Raw genomic sequence first — 17,671 nt, 5'->3', positions numbered from 1 at the left:
TTCTCTTCATATGTTTAGATCCATTTTATGACATATTTTAAAATAAGCATAACAACCATAATAAATATCAACCTAGATTTTAACAGGAGGAAACTCAAGGAACTATATAGATATCATTGGGGTGACTTATTAATGAAAATCAAGAGAAGGAAAGAATGAATAATGCTACTTTCTTGATATTGTACATTCAAGAGAGTAGCTGTATAAGATAAATGCTTTATGGGGTTAATGTCTCAAAAAATGTTTCATTTCTTGACACATCTATAAAATAAAACTTTTTGATGTCCAAAGTGATAAATTTAAAGGCATCCAGGACGCCTTTTTCTTTTCCCCTTGTTTCAAATTCTTCACTGTGGCACCCACTGGTGGTCAGTAAATAAAACTACTAGCATTTAATTTTATAGGCAATGGCTATAACTACTACTTAGTTTTCTTGCATTTGAAAATCATGATCAATTTATTCTATAACTGTCAAATAGCTTCATTTCTAATTCTCTTCTATTTTATACCTCATTTTATGAGTTTATATGTTTACAGGGATGTGGTTGAAAAGCAGTTTAGGCATTGTTGAACAAGAAGAAAATAGATTGACCTAGACCTGTATTGCTTCCAGGTGGGATATTGGGTTGCAGCCATGTCACCCACAAATCCAGGTAAGACTGATTTTTTATTTGCCCCAGTATAAATATACAGTATTGGGCAAGTATAAAGAAATTTCACTATAAAGTTTCTCAGGGGCTTATACCCCACAGGGAGGCAGGATCTATTAGATTGGTCTGCTCCCATCAACTATTGGACCCAGATGAGTTTTAGAAGGAATTGGGGGCTGTAACTGCAGATCTGCTGCATAGTCCAGCCAAGCTCTTGGTCACTGTTGGAATAGGAAGGTGGCTGAGGCTCTGGATAAGATTGTGCCCATGCGACCTTTCCTCACCCAAAGAACCCTTTCCTGTCCTCTGGGGTATACAGAGGGATTAAGCTCCGATTCATTAAAAATGCAGCAGCCCACATAGTTTTCTTCAGACCCCGGTGTGCACATGTATCACTTCTTCTGTGGAATGTGCATTGGTTGCTGATTTGCTTCTGGGTGCCATTCAAGATGCTGGTTGTCACCTTTAAAGCCCTACATGGCTTGGGATCAGGTTATCATAGGGACTGTCTCTTGCCGGGCACATCTATCTGACCAACTAGAGCAGGGGTGTCAAACTCAAGGCCTACAGGCTAGATGTGGCCCACGATGTGGTTGGATCTGGCCTGCGGGGCCATCCTGGTCTACCCAATGTGAAGAAGAAAGTTCAGGCCAGCCTGACTTCATCCTGGTCTACTCAGTGCAGAGAGGAAACATGCCAGCAGTTTGGGGAGTCATCTCAAGTTGACCAGGCCCCCCCAGTTGGCCACACCCACCCAATTGGCCTGCATGGCCCCCCCAAGGTCAACCACAGCCCTGATATGGCCCTCAATGAAATTGAGTTTGACACCCCTGCACTAGAGCAAGGAGGCAAGGAATGTTGTGGGTCCCATCCCTTAAGGAGATACATCTGGCAGAACCCAAAAGAAAGGCCTCCCCCATGGTGACACCCCCTCTCTGGAAAATCATCCTACTGGAGATTAGATTGGCCCCCACTCTTTCGGAAGGCCTGAAGACTTGGGTCTACCAGCAGGCCTGTGGAACCCAAAGCAGGATGGAGCCCATTAAATGGTTGGTACGAATGTTTTTATTATTTTTATTTTTTATATTGTATTTTTAGGTCCTTGTAAGCCGCCTTGAGTCACCATGTGCAAGTAGGCAGCAATATAAATTTTCTAAATAAATAGATTTTATCTGTTTCCCATTTTATTCTCTAACTCCTCAAAGAGTGTGCAGGGGCCTTTAGACTATTAGTGTCATACTGGATATAAGGGAATTGCTTAAATTGGAAAAAGGGAATCCTATGCCATGTTTGTGAGAGCGCTATTATTAGCAGTTTCTCCTTTTGCAACCCTGCAAGACATAGCCAGCTATGACAGAAAATACTTTTTGCTAGAGCTTTTCAGGACACTGAAGAGTGGTGAAAATGGAAGGGTCAATTTTAAAACTTGATAGTTGTCCACGGTAAGTTTTATATTATGCACTACTATGTATAAACAATGTATGCATTTCAGAATAACGTTTTATTGATATATCCAGGAATTCTGAAAACAGACTTTAAAGTTTGTTAAGGTTACCAAGTACTTCAGTAGATATTTTTTTTACAAAAAAAGAGTTTTAGCCTTAAAGAGGCTAGATACACTGCAGCCGTTTAGGTCACTAATGGTTGCATTATGGATGTCTGTAAACCGGAACAATTTCCAAACGGTTGTAGGATAATCCTCAAATTAGATCATTGTTACAATATGTAGCATGTAGTGATTTCAGAAAATCATAACACAGGCAGGATTTATACCCTTTCTGCCATAAATGGAATGATTTCCTCCTTAACTGCAAGAATTGCCACATAAGTACAACACAGAATAGTTATGAGCTCTGATATATGATCAGCTGTAGTCTTGATTTACACATAGAATGAATAAGCTAGGAATAGAATAATATTTGTAGTGGGAAATGGATTTTTTCCCAGGTCAGACCTCAATGATGAACCCAGATTAGTTTTAATGACTCTACTCAAGTAAGAAATAAATAAATCCTAGCTAGAACTTGACTCAAACAAAAGAACCTATCATTTCCTTGATGTGCTAATTAGATAGAATCTCTTGCTTGCACACACAGAGGACACTGCTATTTTCCCAGCCCATGCACAATTGCACAGGCTGGAAAAGTGGTTCCCATTTCACGACCTGATGTGGCTGTTTATATAGAAAAAACTGTCAATTAAATTTCCTGAAAACTTTGCAGTTTCTGACAGTTAGAGCCTGAGGGAATTTACCAGCCGTGCTAAGTGAGATTCCAGATAAACAGTCCACACAGGGGGGTTACCAAGCCCATTGGCTGACTGTTGCCCCATTGCATCATTCATTTTGTAGGCACTTCATCTCCCAATAGATGCTGTTGCTCCAGGCTGCAATCCAGATAATAGCACTGCCCCCATTGTTTTGGTTGGTTCCACTAACCAAAGAACATGTATCACTGCACTTTATTTGTTCACAGTATTCTTAACACAGGCCTGTTCTGGGATTTCTGAGTAATTCAAATCGGTGGCATCCCTCAACTCTGGAGACCTGTGTAATCAGGGCTGCTACGTGATACCATCAGAGAACACTCCTAGAAGTGGATCAGGGCAACTCAGATTATACTCTGCTGCAGGGGGTTGTTGTCAAAGTGAGAACTAGCCTGAGACTAAATATACTATAGGTTAGAAAGCTTTGACTTGCCTGTCCTCAGAATGTTAACACCCAACACCCCACCCCACAAATCTTATAGGTGCCAGTGTAAAGAAGAGCACCAATGTTGACAAGAATATGCTTCTTTTGGAAGTTGTTGGAGGGGCAATTGTTATGCTACTTGTTCTGCTATGCATCCTTTTACACTATTTCAGGTAAAATGTCTCATTTTTATAGTTAATTATAACTATAGAGTGGTCAGCATAAATGATAAAAGTGGAAGTAAAAGAAATCAATTTATTTTCTATCAGGTCTTTCTTTTGTATATTTTAGCAAACCTTCCATGTATTCATAATTTCGATAACTGAACCAGTATCTTTGGATTCTTACTAGTGTAAACAGGCTCCCTGAAGATTTTATGTGAGTTGCCCACAAATCTCTGCCATCAAAATATGTTGTATTACTAGTCTCACATCGCTATGATACTAGATGGAGGAAAATTCTTTATGTGGATCTAAGTTTATTTTAACAATTTATTATATTATATAGCACATAATATACTGAAATTTATCATATTCAGTACTTTCAGAACTGATGGTCTTATCCTGAATATCTTTTGAGAAATGTGATACTACTACAAATGTTAGTAACAGAAAACAAACAAAAATAGGATGGGTGATGCAACACATGCTAATTTTTCCAACTGGTTGTGGAACAAGCCCCATTATAGAGTAATCTAATTCAAACTTGAAGGTATCAACTATATAGTTTATGAAACTGCAACATTTATAAAACTGAAGAAAAGTAATTTTTTTCTCATTTTAGCACAGTATATAATTATATGACATTTGCTGAAACAGAAGTTAAATCAAGAATAGTAACATTTTTTTTCTTTCTTTCCTACATTTCTTTATGTAAAACTAGCTTATTGTTGAAGTCCTATTAAATATATTACCTGCTAAAAATAATTTTAACAGAAAGAATGATAAGGTTGACTTTTTTCTGTTATATCTGCTTCTATTATAGTACCTCTTTTTTATTTCATGAGTTTCAGTATTGATCTCCACAGTTGAAATATCTAATGTAACACACCAAGGTTTTTGAAGGAAAACAGAAAAATAAGGAGATGTTGGTAAGCTTGAAAAGAGTGTTGAAAAAGAAAAAAAAATAGAAAGGGTAGCAAAAAGAAGAATTTCCTTTGAGGATCGAGCAACAGAATATTCAGTTTAGGTTGCAAAATAAAATCAGGTTTTAATTTGCTTGAGCCTCTTACAACTTTCAGTAGCTTTCTTTACCTCAGCACTCTCCACTTAAGAGTGGAGCAAAATTCCTATAACTTCCACCTATCCATCTTCGGCAGCCAGGTTTATGATAATTGGGTATACAGATGTTTGAATACCTAAGTATTCACCAGACCATTCTTTTGATGCAAGTCTCTTTAAAATGAATTTTTTCTATTCCTTTGTTTTTTTAAATTTAGGAGAAAGTGTTCAAAGCCCCGTCAATTATTTAAAAAACTATGTTTACCCTCAAGAGTCAGACGTGCTAACAAGGATCAATCAACTTCTACGTCCTGTGTCAGTTCAGTAGTTTCCCAATGTGAATCAGAATTTTCCGATGGCAACAGGCACCCAGAATCTTCTGGCCAAAGGGAAATAGTGACAGTGGATGTTCATCTGAACCAAGTATGTGCTGTAGAAGCAGATATGCATACCCCTGCGCTCCAACATACTTACAGCAGCTCACAGGAATTTAGTCCCAGAGAGGAATCGCTTTCCTGTAAGGAAAATGACCATACCTATGCGTCTTTAGAGAGTTTGGCATCTTTTTTAAGAAACTCAACGAAGTCTCTAGAAAAGACAGAAAGGTATGGTTCTACTGATAAAGAAGACCATAGACACAGTTTTAGTACAAGGTCTTTATTTGAGAAGGAAGAGCAAACAAAGTTCCAAGTTGAATTATTTAGCCCACATTCCCAACAACAGGTGCAGCCACAACACCTGGCTGCTCAAGCAATATCCCTGCAACATTTGCAAGAAGCTGGTACAGGTGACTGGAAACCACAGCACGTTGTAATGTCTGTATCAGTATCCATTCAAGCATCCCTCAGTGATGAGCTTCTTACTAAGAAAGGTCTAACAGAAGTAGATAGAAGAAAGCCTCTACCTCATCCTCAGGCATGGTTTGTTTCTTTAGATGGACATTCCAATACCGTTAGACATTCCTACATTGATCTTCAACCAGGTGGAAGGAATGGAGCTAACAACAGCCTCGATTATGGAGATGACATGGATGAGCCAAAACGGCAAGGGCAGGTGTATCTACAGAAAGATTTGGATGAAATGGATCAAAGTGGCAGTGAATGTGGAACTGCAGTCTGTAGTCCTGAAGATAATACTCCAAGATTTGTGTTGAAGGGAGGGAGAAGAAGAGGTAGCCAATTGCCCAGCCTGCAGCAGGAATCAATAAAGAGAAGTGTAGAAAGTCCATCAGAGCCTTTACCAAGTACAGAACATAAAATCACTGGACACCGTGGAGGAGATAGTGATGGCAATGACAATGATGATGGTAGTCATCAAAGGGCAAGTAAAAAGACCCCTTGGCAAAAGCGAGAGGAAAGACCAGTCCTGAGATTCAATCTGAAGTAATATATGCTAAATATTTTTTGCCAAGATAATATATCATTAGCATTTTTTTTAATTAACAGAAAAAAAAAGATGAAGTAATCTTTTGGGTGAGTTGCAACTGAAAAGATAGTAAAGATATTCAGGATATTGAATATTTGTGCAAACTCACCAAATTATTTGCAAAAACTGTATGAAAATATGACTTGAATTCCATTTATTTGATTTTATCCATCAAGGACATTTGGATATTTTGACATGTTTTTTTCTGTTAATAAAAAAAATGCCATTATATAGATTATAACCTCAGATTTTCCTGAAAAGGGATCTGTGTGAAATTTTTTTTTAATTATTATTATTTCTTATCAATTCAAATATATCATAACAATGATAAGTAGAGTTCAACACTTGACATCTATAGATATGCATTATATCAAAGGAACGCTACGCATTTGCTGATATTTACTAATTTGTTTTTGCTTTAACGTACTTATTTACAAGGTAGTTCAAAACTACCTTACTGTAGTCTATCTAATCACTTTTTTTTACATGAAACTTGATTAAGCTTTCTTTGGTATCTATCTGAAGAGACTTTTGTGAAACTTTTGTGATTTTTTTAAAATCAGCTTTGATTCCTTCAGTTACTATTCTAAGTGCCTATTTTACAAGATCAATGAACAGTTTCTTCTTTTGCAAGAAACTTGAATAATCAGATTTTTTTAACAGAAAAAAAAATCTGACATCATATCTGTTCTTTAATTTGATGCTATCAAATGTTTCTGCTGAATGATTTTTTTATTTCAAAACAATATATTTGTTAATTTTGGTATGTACTATGGGTTTTTACTTAGCAAGATGATAAGGTATTTTTGAAAAACTGCAAAGTAACCAAAATAGTTTCACTGATTGTATATATGATGTATATAGTTTCAAATAACATGGATTTTGGACCAAGCAAGTAGACTAAATGTGTCCAGAAATGTCAGACAGAGTTGTTATAAGCTACACAAAAGTGCCAGATAAATTTCTGTTTATTTTCTCTTTATCAAACTGCTTATCCAAACCTTTTAATTCAAAAATAAAGTTTTTGAAAACTCATGATTTTTTAAAATTCCTTTTTGAAATCACAGCATTATTATTGAGAAAGAAAATACCATGTAATAAGTGAGGGTTATATTTAATTTGTCCATATCCTATGATAAATATTCATAGAATAAATATGACTGACTGACTGACTGACTGACTGAATAAATGAATGAATGGTCATACAATGCAAGGTAGGAGATTGTATGATTAATTATCTTTGACATTTGCTTGTCCCTACTTTTTCCTGCAATTTTCCACAAAATTAACATTTTCAGCTTCCCTGGTTGCAAGAACACTATTCTGTGTCTTGAAGTACATGTAGTCCTCAACTTACAACAATTCATTTAGTGACCATTCAAAGTTACAATGGCTTACAATTACCATTTTTCACACTTGCAATCATTGCAGCATCTCCATGGTCACATGATCAACATTCAGATCCTAGGCAACTGACTCATATTTACGACAGCATCCTGGGATCATGTTATCTGCTTTTGCAACCTTCTTACAAGCAAAGTCAATGGTGAAGCCAGATTCACTTAACAACCATGTTACTAACTTAATAACTGCAGAAATTCACTTAACAACTGTGTCAAGAAAAGTCATAAAATGGGGCAAAATTCACTTAACAAATGTTTTATTTTGCAACATAAATTTTGGGTTCAATTGTGGTCATAAGTCAAGGACTACCTGTACCTGGTCCAAAGTAGAAAGTAATCACCTAAAAGAAATTTCACTAGATATACTATTTTGTGGTTTTTTTTTAGCACATTGTTCATGTAAGAAAATATGGCTTCTTTTAGATCAGTTCTAATTGGGGTGAACTTACCAGGTGGGTACAGTGGAATCTATAGGGTTTAAAAGCAAAAGAGAAAACCCATTGTATGATGATTACAGACACTGCGATCTCCAGATGTGAATCAACCATTAAAGGAAAGGCTGACCCTGAATTGATGCTACATGTCAGGTTAAAACCAATCGAAGTTCTTGGCCCTCTCTATTCCTTGGAACTAAGGCAAACTTATGCTCTTTTTAAAGGGTTTAACTAACAGATCCTGATCAATCACAGTGAGGATTAAACTACAGCAATTAATGGAAATCTTATAGTAAATAATGTCAGGCTTTTGTTGTGCTTCAAGAGAACAGGAGGATCTGTTCCAGATGTCCACTTTGGATACTTTACAGTGCTCACTATATTTAGTAGGGAATTAGTAATGTTTTTCTCAAAATAAGAACTTCCATGGACTTCCAGGAATTCCATATACAAAATAGAATTGTATCTGCTTTCCTGCATTTCATTATCTTCTGCTGCCTGTGGGGTACCCCAGGGCTCTGTTTTAGGCCCAGCACTCTTCAACATCTTCATCAATTATTTGGATGAGGGGATAGATGGGGAACTCATCAAATTTGCAGATGACACCAACCTAGTAGAAATAGCCAACACTCCAGAAGATAGGCTTAAGATCCTGAAAAATCTTGAACATTGGACACTATCTAACAAAATGAAATTCAATGGTGAAAAAAATAAGGCTCTACATTTAGGAAAGAAAAACAAAATGCACAGGTACTGTATATGTGGTACCTTGCTCAATAGTGGTGACTGTGAGAGGGATCTTGGAGTTCTAGTGGACAGTCATTTAAATATGAGCCAGCAGTGTGCTGCAGCTGCCAAAACAGTCAACACAGTTCTAGGCTGCATAAATAACATAGAATCAAGATCACGGGAAGTGTTAATACCACTTTATAATGCCTTGGTAAGGCCACACTTGGAATATTGCATTCAGTTTTGGTTGCCATGGTATAAAAAAGATGTTGAGACTCTAGAAAGAGAGAAGAGCAACGAAGATGATTAGGGGACTGGATGCTAAAACAAAATTTAATTGCTGAAACTGGATATGTCTGGCTTGATGAAAAGAAGGACTAGGGTTGACATAATAGCAGTGTTCGATATCTCAGGGGCTGCCACAAAGAAGAAGGAGTCAAGCTATTCTCCAAAGCACCTGAGGACAGGACAAGAAGCAATGGCTGGAAACTAAACAAGGAAAGAAGCAGCTTAGAACTAAGGATAAATTTTCTGACAGAACAATTAATCAGTGGAACAATTTGCCTCCAGAAGTTGTAAATGCTCCAACAATGGAAGTTTTAAAGAAGATATTAGGTAAGCATTTGTCTGAAGTGGTGTAGGGTTACCTGCCTAAGGGGGTTGGACTAGAAGACCTCCAAGGTCCCTTCCAACTCTGTTATTCTATGTGGTTATAGCAAAACCCAAATTTTGTAGCAAATGAAATAAACATAGAAAAAGTCTGAAAATACTTTTTAGTGGGTAAATAAAAACAAAGTCAGACAGAGCTAATTCCCTGGTAGCTAGAGGGACTGGCTCCACTGTGAATAAACTCCCAGTTTCCTTGCCTAGATCTGTACATGGCTGTTAATCACAAAGCAAAAAGACTTCTGAACATTTATGGACTGAGAGATTAAATGCCTATAACATCATAAATACTGCAAATCTGAATCGGCTGCTCTTTTTTTCACTCCATCCCATGGCTCCTTCTCCAGGGAGCATTTGACTGCTTCTAAGTTGTCTTTCTGACTGAGCTGCTGGCAGGGACCACCATAGTTGCATTTAACTAAGACTCCAGACTTTTTCTTTGCCTCTTGGCAATCTTCCTCATAGCCACCATAGGCCAAGGTTACTGCTCAGTAAACAGTGACATCTGCTCCATTGTACTTTCATGGACTATTATTTGAAATGAAGCCATTGGCAAAGAGAATGTAATTACTGTATGCAAATGGACCACTTCTCATGAATAAAACAGGTCCCGGTTTAGTTAAGGCAGCAAGCTAAAAGCTAGGAGACCCTGAGTTCTAGCCCTGCCTTGTGCATGAGAAACCAGCTGCCTTTGGGCCAATCAATCACTCTTAGCCAAAATCACCTCACAGGTTGGAGAAAATTGGAGAGAAGTCTGCTGGATATATTAGCTGTCTTGAGTTATTTCTTAAAATAATAAAGATGGGATAGAAATAGATAAAAAATATTTGTCACCTTGAGTTATTTGAAAACAATAATAAAGGTGGGATAAAAATAAAAAAGCATGATCCTAATTTAAGACCTCCAAATTTGGTTAGAGAAATTGTGGGATGTTTTTCACATCATTGAAGTAAGTATGGAAGACTGGTGATAAAAGGCTCTATTTTCCAAAATACTGAATTTAGGGACAGAGTAAAGAATTTATTAGTATTTAATTTTCTTATTTATTTTATATATGCTCCCTCCAGGCTCATACAAATTCAAAACAGATTAATACTGTCATAAACCATAATTTGCAATATATGCTTTTTTTCCAGCAAAGAAAGGGATAGTGTCATTTTAGAATACAGATATATAATAACATATCACTGAACAGATACTGAGGTTCTAAAATAACAGGGTTTTTAAAAAATTTCAGAACCATAAAAATGCATCTAAAAACAATAGGAAAACATAACTTCTTATCTGAACGTAAATGAAATATTGAATTTTTGTGTTGGTCCCACTCATTTTGGAAAATAAATGCAATACTTAAATGCTAAATGTGTTCCTCAGCCCGAAAGAAGCCCTGCATACTAAGTTAAAAAGAGGTGGGATTCTACTGAAATTGGAAATATGGAACAAAAAACACCTTTCATACAAGCAACATTGCAGATAAGGGATAAAGTTTGCATCATGATACTGCAATACATATCTCTCTCATTTTCTTTCACATGCTCACCAGGGGTGAAATTCAAAATTTTTCCCTACGGGCTCTGTGGGCGTGGCTCTGGGTGTGGCTTGCTATACTTGGTATAATAGTAATAGCAACGGGGTGATTTTTTACCAATTCAAATTGTCCCTACCACCTCTCCCGAGGTGGGCTGAGGTGGTTGAATTTTACCCGATGCTCACGCACATACATAGAAATTACCTAGGACTAGGGATATGTCATTTCTAGTGAAATATTTTCCCTTGAAAGTAATCTTTCCCATAATTGTTGGAATTACTCTAATCAGGATGTCCCAAAGGAGCTTTTTCAAGAGGCAACTGGATTTTCTGGTTTTCCTTTGAAGACGTTTAACTTCTCATACAAGAGCTGAAGAAACTTCTTGAATGAGAAGTGAAACATCTTCAAAAAAAAAAACAGAAAATCCCGTTGTCTATTGAAAAAGCACCTTTGGGACAACCATGATCTGGATGACTGAGAATCTCCATAGACACTCTATTCAGAACTTTAAAGATGGCAACCTGAAACAACTCAAACTTTGGAGAGGAACAGCCTCTGGTCCCTATGTTTCTTACCATTGGCCTTCACAAACTATCATCCTGATTCATTGTACCATTTTATTAAGTACAACAAGGGTCTTCAAACTTGGCAAGTTTAAGACTTGTGGATTTCAACTCCCAGAATTTCTGAGCTAACATGACTGGAGGAGGAATTCTGGCAGTTGAAGTCCACAAGTCTTAAAGCTGTCAAGTTTGAAAACCCCTGAATTACAGCATATGTGCTATTGCTCTCCTAAAGCTGCCTGCCTCAAGACCTCTACTGAATTTTAAATATTCCAGTATTTTTAAAGGCCTGTGTCAAAAAATTGAAAATGTATACCTAATCACAACAATTGGCTAAACTAGCTATATACAAACCTTATGTGAGAACTTAATAAACTGCTTGTTTAATTAATAGTCAGGTTTAGGCTGTTTCTTCCAAAAGATCTTTTTCTTATTCTGAAAATAAATCTTATTTACTAAAAATTGGAAAGTAACACTTGGAGGTATAATGCCACCTGGACAAAAAAATTTTTTTAAAACTTGCATGCCATTCTGCCCTTCTATAATATCATCATGATAATGACTTTCCATTCTCCATCATCTTCTTGGCCTAAATAGTTGGTACACCACTGCTGATTCTGATTAGCAGAATTGTAGATTTCTGTTGTTTGACAACCAGTAAACAGTTTTGCAGGATGTTTGCTGATAATTGTAGAACATGTAGCCATGTAAAACCTTAGTTCTCAGCTAACCAGACAGAGCAGGAGCTATGATCCCATCAGAAGCCAATAGGTCAAAGGCCAATGAAAGAGCAAAGGTTTCCAGTACCCTTTAGCATTAGACAAAAAATATTTCTCATGTTACAGAGCAAAGCAACATTATGATCAGCAAACTTGCTGTTTACAATTATTTTTTAAAAGAGAATACACTAGAATGCCCTTTGTGAATGCATAAAAGTTTCAGGTGCATTTGGGGGGTGGGGGGAGAAATAATTTAAAAAAAAATCATAGCATCCTTTCAAATTAACTAAATTTCAAACAAAATGCTGATGCAAACATTTCTTTTTTATTACCCATTATTTGTTGGAAATAAGATCAGTTTTGCTATGCTGACAATTGTTCTTTAAAACATATCGATCAAGTTCTCATTTATTCCTTTTATTATTAATTTGAATAACTTACACAAAGATGTTGGACAACATTTCAGGGCAAAACGACTCCCCCACCGCCTTGACAAGGGAGTCATCCCCTCATCTCTTTTCGAAGAGGTTGCTTCTGTGGGTTGCCATCTGCTATTTGGGATTTCCTCCGCTGCGTCCCACGAAAAAGTGCACTGCTAATACGCGGCCAGGGCAGGGAAAAACGAAGCTCCGCCACGTTACACGGTTCCGAAGTCCGTTTCGGCCGCTTTCACTTGGCAAGACAAGCTGCGCAACCCTAACGCGGTTGCCGGGCTTGAGTTTGGCGTGCACGGATCCAGCCGCTCAGGGCGCCTCATTCAGCAGCCCCGCTTCAAGGGTCGTTGCTTGAGGGGCCTGGCATCGCCGCCCCCTCTCGCACCTCTAACCTACCTCAACGGGCTGTTCGGCGGATATACCTGCAGGGGCGGAGCAGCGCCCACTGGGAGCCTGTCGGAAGAGCCGGCAAGCGATGGCATTCATTGAAGAGCCATCGCTACCCGCCGTCCAAGATCCAGCTCCTCGGAGGAAAAAGTGGGCATCGGGGCAATCTATCTGAGCGGGATGAACCTCACCCTGGCAACATCCGAAGGAGTCGACCGCTAGGCGGCGCTGCTCCAAGCGGCTGCGGCCTATCTGCCTGCGCGTCGGACCGGCTGCATTTCATAGGCTCCTGCCGGAGAGTCCCTCCTCCCCTCCCACCCACCTTCTCCCCGTGATGGCGGAGGACAGCGAGTCTGCCGCCAGTCAGCAAAGCCTCGAGCTGGACGATCAGGACACCTGCGGCATCGACGGCGACAATGAGGAGGAGACGGAGCACTCCAAAGGGTAGGGTGTTGGTGGGTGCGCCCGCAGGGACCACTGCCGCCCTTCCGATGCTCCTGCCCGCCCCGGGGTTGCCCAGGAGCTGCAGCGCGTTGCACAAGCGCGCGCGGTCGGCCCGGCCGGGTCGTGAAATAGGTTGTGGGGGCAGCCAGCCCATCCCCGGAGCCGATCTCCTGCCGCAGGGACAGAGGCGATCGCACCAACCCAGGAAGAGCGATCGGGGAGGTGGAGGCCACGCGGGGCACCGAGCAGCGTTCCGGGCTGCGGCTTGACTGCGAGGTGGGAGAGAAGAGCTGCTCCCCTTCGCTGCGGAGAAGGAGGAGGAGGAGGAAGAAGGCCCGGTCGGCAGGCTGTGTTTTGCCGCCGGGGAGAGGCTTTCTGGTCGGCGCGTGTTGTGGACACCCGCAGGCTATAGCGCAGCGCCCTTCCCTTGCTGCCGGGACCCAGGCTTTGGCCTGTGGGCTTCCCCGACGGCTGTCTGCTACGGTTTCTGTGCCAAGCCAGGCTTCCCCTTCGCCCTCTTTCCTTTTGTGACCACCTCCCATCCTTCGTAGCCTCCCGCAAGGCGGGCAAGAAGCGCCCGCGTCGTTTTCCCTTCGGGCGGGGCGGGACCGGGACCGGAGGGGGGCTTCCAGCACTGTGGGGGCGGCTGGCTCACTCGGAATCCCGGGGTGGGCGGGAGGCTGGATCAGAGATCGATCAGTGGGCATCCGAGGACTGGGGTGCGGGGCACGTGCGCCTTCTGCACGGGATCTGGGCCGGCATTTGGACTTGCAGGTTTCCTCCGAGTGCCCTGCTCTTTGTGACATCTGCTCCGATGAAGCGACCGACCATTTTTGGTAAATGTTCTTAGTCTGATCTATAAGGGAGTTTTTTCTTTCTTTCTGTTGTTTTTATGCCATTTTGCTGCCAGCCATCTCCTCCTGTACCTTTTAGGATCTCCCCCCTCCCCCCCAAAAAAATATAGAGCAGAATAAAAGCATAAACAAATATGGTAATCACATATTTGGGAATGGGTGTTATGTGCATGATTTCCCTGTGGGATCCAACTTTAAACTTTTGAATGCCAAGGCTTGACTGGAGGGTCAAGCAAATAGGAGGAGTTCATTTTCCACAGCCCGCCATCCTATAGTGGAATATTTTAGAAGACAAAATTTGCAGACACCTTTTTCCTCAAGTCTTGTGTTGAATATGGTACATAGATAAATATTCAGAATATTTGAGTGATGTGTTCTAGCTGCAAGAGTAGGTTAAAATTTAGTTTGTTTGATTGCTATTTGGGATCTTGTGTGAGTCTACTATTGCAACTTGCAAATTATTTATAGACATGTTTATTTTAGTTTAATTTTATTGTCATTGCAACTCGTACAACGAAATTAAATACCATCTTCAATGTATATGAAAATATGACTATGAAAATAAACATAAACAACACATCCTTCACATTCTGTACATTGAACCGAAAACCCCCAATACCGCACCAACACTGCACTATACAGTAGAATTCAATAGAGTTACTGCCCTGGAATAGAAGCTGTTTTTCAGCCTATTTGTCCTTGTTTTTATTGTTGTACTGTCCGCGAGATGGTAATAGTTCAAAAAAAGGTTGCCCAGGATGAGATGGATCTTTGAAAATATTTTGAACTTTTTTAAGGCAGCGGGAGCTATAAAGCTCTTCCAAAGACAACCAATGAATGATCTTCTGGGCAATGACGTTAACCTCCGGAGTGCTGTCCTATCTGCCATTGTGCAATAGGCAAACTATACAGAGGTGCAATAAGTTAAGATACTCTGTATGGTGCAGCGGTAAAAGATTACCAGCAGTTTTTCATACAGTTGTTGTTTTCTGAGAAGTCTCAGGTAATATAATCTCTGCTGGGCCCTTTTGACTAGTGCTGCAATGTGGGCACCCCAGGTCAGGTCCTCTTTTAGGGTAACACCCAGAAACTTAAAACTGGCCACTTGCTCCACTCGGTCTCCTTTGATAAGCAAGGTCAGAACAGATCAAATGTTTGATCTGTTCCTTCTATAGTCCACTATAAGCTCCTTGGTCTTATTGATGTTGAGGACCAAGTTATTGTCTCCACACCATGAAAGCAACTGGTCCACCTCATCTCGGTAGGCAGACTCATCACCCCCCGGAGATGGGGTTCCACCATTGTTGTATCATCTGCAAATTTAGTAATATTATTACTAGTGTGAATGGGAATGCAGTCATGCACATAAAGAGTATAGAATAAGGGACTCAACACGCAACCCTGTGGTGTACCAGTTTTAAGAATAGGGGCTGAAGAGGTATGATTACTAATCTGACCCTCTGTGAGTGGCCAGACAGGAAATCCATAATCCAAAGGCAGATTGAATAAAAACGTCCAAGATCCAGTGTTATGTAAAATGAAACAATTATTTAACAAGCCATGGTTAAGTAAACAAATGTTTAGAAATGTGCACAAACCAAAGCGCAATCACCAGCAGACTTCAGATTACTCTGAAGCCATACCAAACTTGATACAGCTTTGCACATTTATAAACTAGACGCTGTTTAGTAATATGGTTTAGGGCAGAATATATTCTGTTGTGCAAGCTGAGGCTCATTATATGTTTAGTAAGCCATTGATAAGTATTTTTTTCAAGTAGATAAGTCTCTTAGAACAAAGAGACTATGTGCACTGCTTCCATTAAAGAAATCATCCATCCATCCATCCATCTATCATTCAGGGATTTTAATGGAAAACCCAGATGTTATATTGATGTTCGTAAATTTCCTATGTTTTCTCAATGTGTCGGTCTTTTTCACCTGGAGAAACAATTGAGCAATTTGACTGTCGGGACTAGGATCTTTCCTCTGATTAAGTTTCTCTTCAGAGATCTTATGATGTGAGGATTGAATTCAGGTTCTATTGAAGCTAATCCAAAGTCTTAAAACAGGGGAACTGGATTAGGACACTGAAGCTAAAAGGCAGTGTTTTGCTTTGACTAGGAGGTTTTGCAAATTCAGCCATTGTGGTTTCATTGATTGTAAGCCCTATAATCATGGAAAATAATTGTAGCTTTAAATGTTGCTATTTAACTTTTAGCATGAGCATAGAAACCTTTACAAGCAAAACCAAATATTTCTATATTCGGACACCACACTGAATTATAAAAGTCAGACATATTCTATCGTAATTTATTGTGAAGATTTAGTCCTTGATTAATATATAGTTCAGTGTCGTCATAAAAACTCAGAACATGGAAATACCTGAGTAAATTGTAATTAATTCAACTATGGACAAACACATTACCACTCATTTAAGGCTATGTGCTATAAAAAATGGCTACAATACTCCAAGACCATACTGTAGTATAAAGTCTTTTTGTATTAGAAGCACATGACCTGTCCCTGAGCTAATTTGCCCCAATCTTGTATATTCCAGGTATGTTGGGATCCAATGCTTGGTAAGACTAAGAAATCTAGGAATTGTAGACTGGCACATCTGTTTAACTGCTTAGAGCCTCCAGGAATAGGCAGCATGCCAATGTTGTAGACAAAGAAATAAACAAGGCAGCACTGCATCCATTCTATGTTTATAAGCTAATTGTGTTCAGTATGAATAATATGAAGCATTTTAGAAAATGACTATTAATTAAAAATATCTCATTCGGTAACTTACAAAACAATACATGACAATTATTTATAGTTTTTTCTTTTTTAAATCAGACAGTCCTTTGATATGTGATGAATATTTTTCTTATCCGCATAGCATTGGCTTGTCCAGACCCTGGTATCACTTAAGGAAACGTCTACAGTAGTGTGAGAAATGTTTCTAAAATTAAAAGCATTATGCATACAAGTAATCTGAAGAAGTAGGAAACAAGTTTGACTTGATGCTTAGTCAATTTGCAGAGGTTATACTTTTGCTTTGCTTTTGAAATAAGATTTTATATGATTATATTGCTTTGTATTGTGTTGAATAATAATAATAATAATAATAATAATAATAATAATAATAATAATAATAATAGTACCCTTTGGATCCTTGTAACCAATTCCTACGCAAATTGCATTCGAAGTAGAAAAACTGTCAGATGGTACCATTTCACTGAAATAGAATGTTTTTTGTCATATAGGTAGATAGTCTCCAACCTTTCCGGCTTTGTGGATTAGCAGCAGGGGCAGTAGTGGTGGGGACAGGGGATGGTTTCACAGGTGCACCCGCTGCTTGCACAATGGAGCTTTGAGTGCTTCTGCACTTGCCATCTGTGTGTGTGCAGCTTGATTCCCAATGGGTCGCAGTCTTGTACCGGGTCATGGACCAGAGGCTGGAGACAGTTAATATGGGTTATACATCTGAAATGTCTTATATTTCCTTTCTTTCTTACAACCTGACTGCAACAATCCAT

The 17,671-nt window shown here is 39.3% G+C and overlaps 1 protein-coding gene across 4 annotated transcripts in view; it reads left to right on the top strand.

The window, feature by feature from the left end:
- The first annotated feature begins 13,167 nt into the window (after nt 1–13,167).
- NMT2 (N-myristoyltransferase 2) overlaps nt 13,168–17,671 on the top strand; it is a 55,226-nt gene continuing 50,722 nt past the window's right edge. For all 4 annotated transcript variants that reach the window (XM_026716150.2, XM_026716147.2, XM_087915745.1 and 1 more), the window contains exon 1: nt 13,168–13,291. In XM_026716150.2, the coding sequence (XP_026571935.2) occupies nt 13,182–13,291 (110 nt within the window). In that variant the 5' untranslated portion in view covers nt 13,168–13,181. The remainder of the gene's footprint in view (nt 13,292–17,671) is intronic.

Source organism: Pseudonaja textilis, chromosome Z, assembly GCF_049901715.1.
Source record: "Pseudonaja textilis isolate UNSWEBS1 chromosome Z, rPseTex1.2, whole genome shotgun sequence".
NCBI classification, from domain to species: domain Eukaryota; kingdom Metazoa; phylum Chordata; class Lepidosauria; order Squamata; family Elapidae; genus Pseudonaja; species Pseudonaja textilis.
The sequence above is the reverse complement of the archived record's forward strand: the minus strand, read 5'-3'. Positions and strand labels throughout refer to the sequence as shown.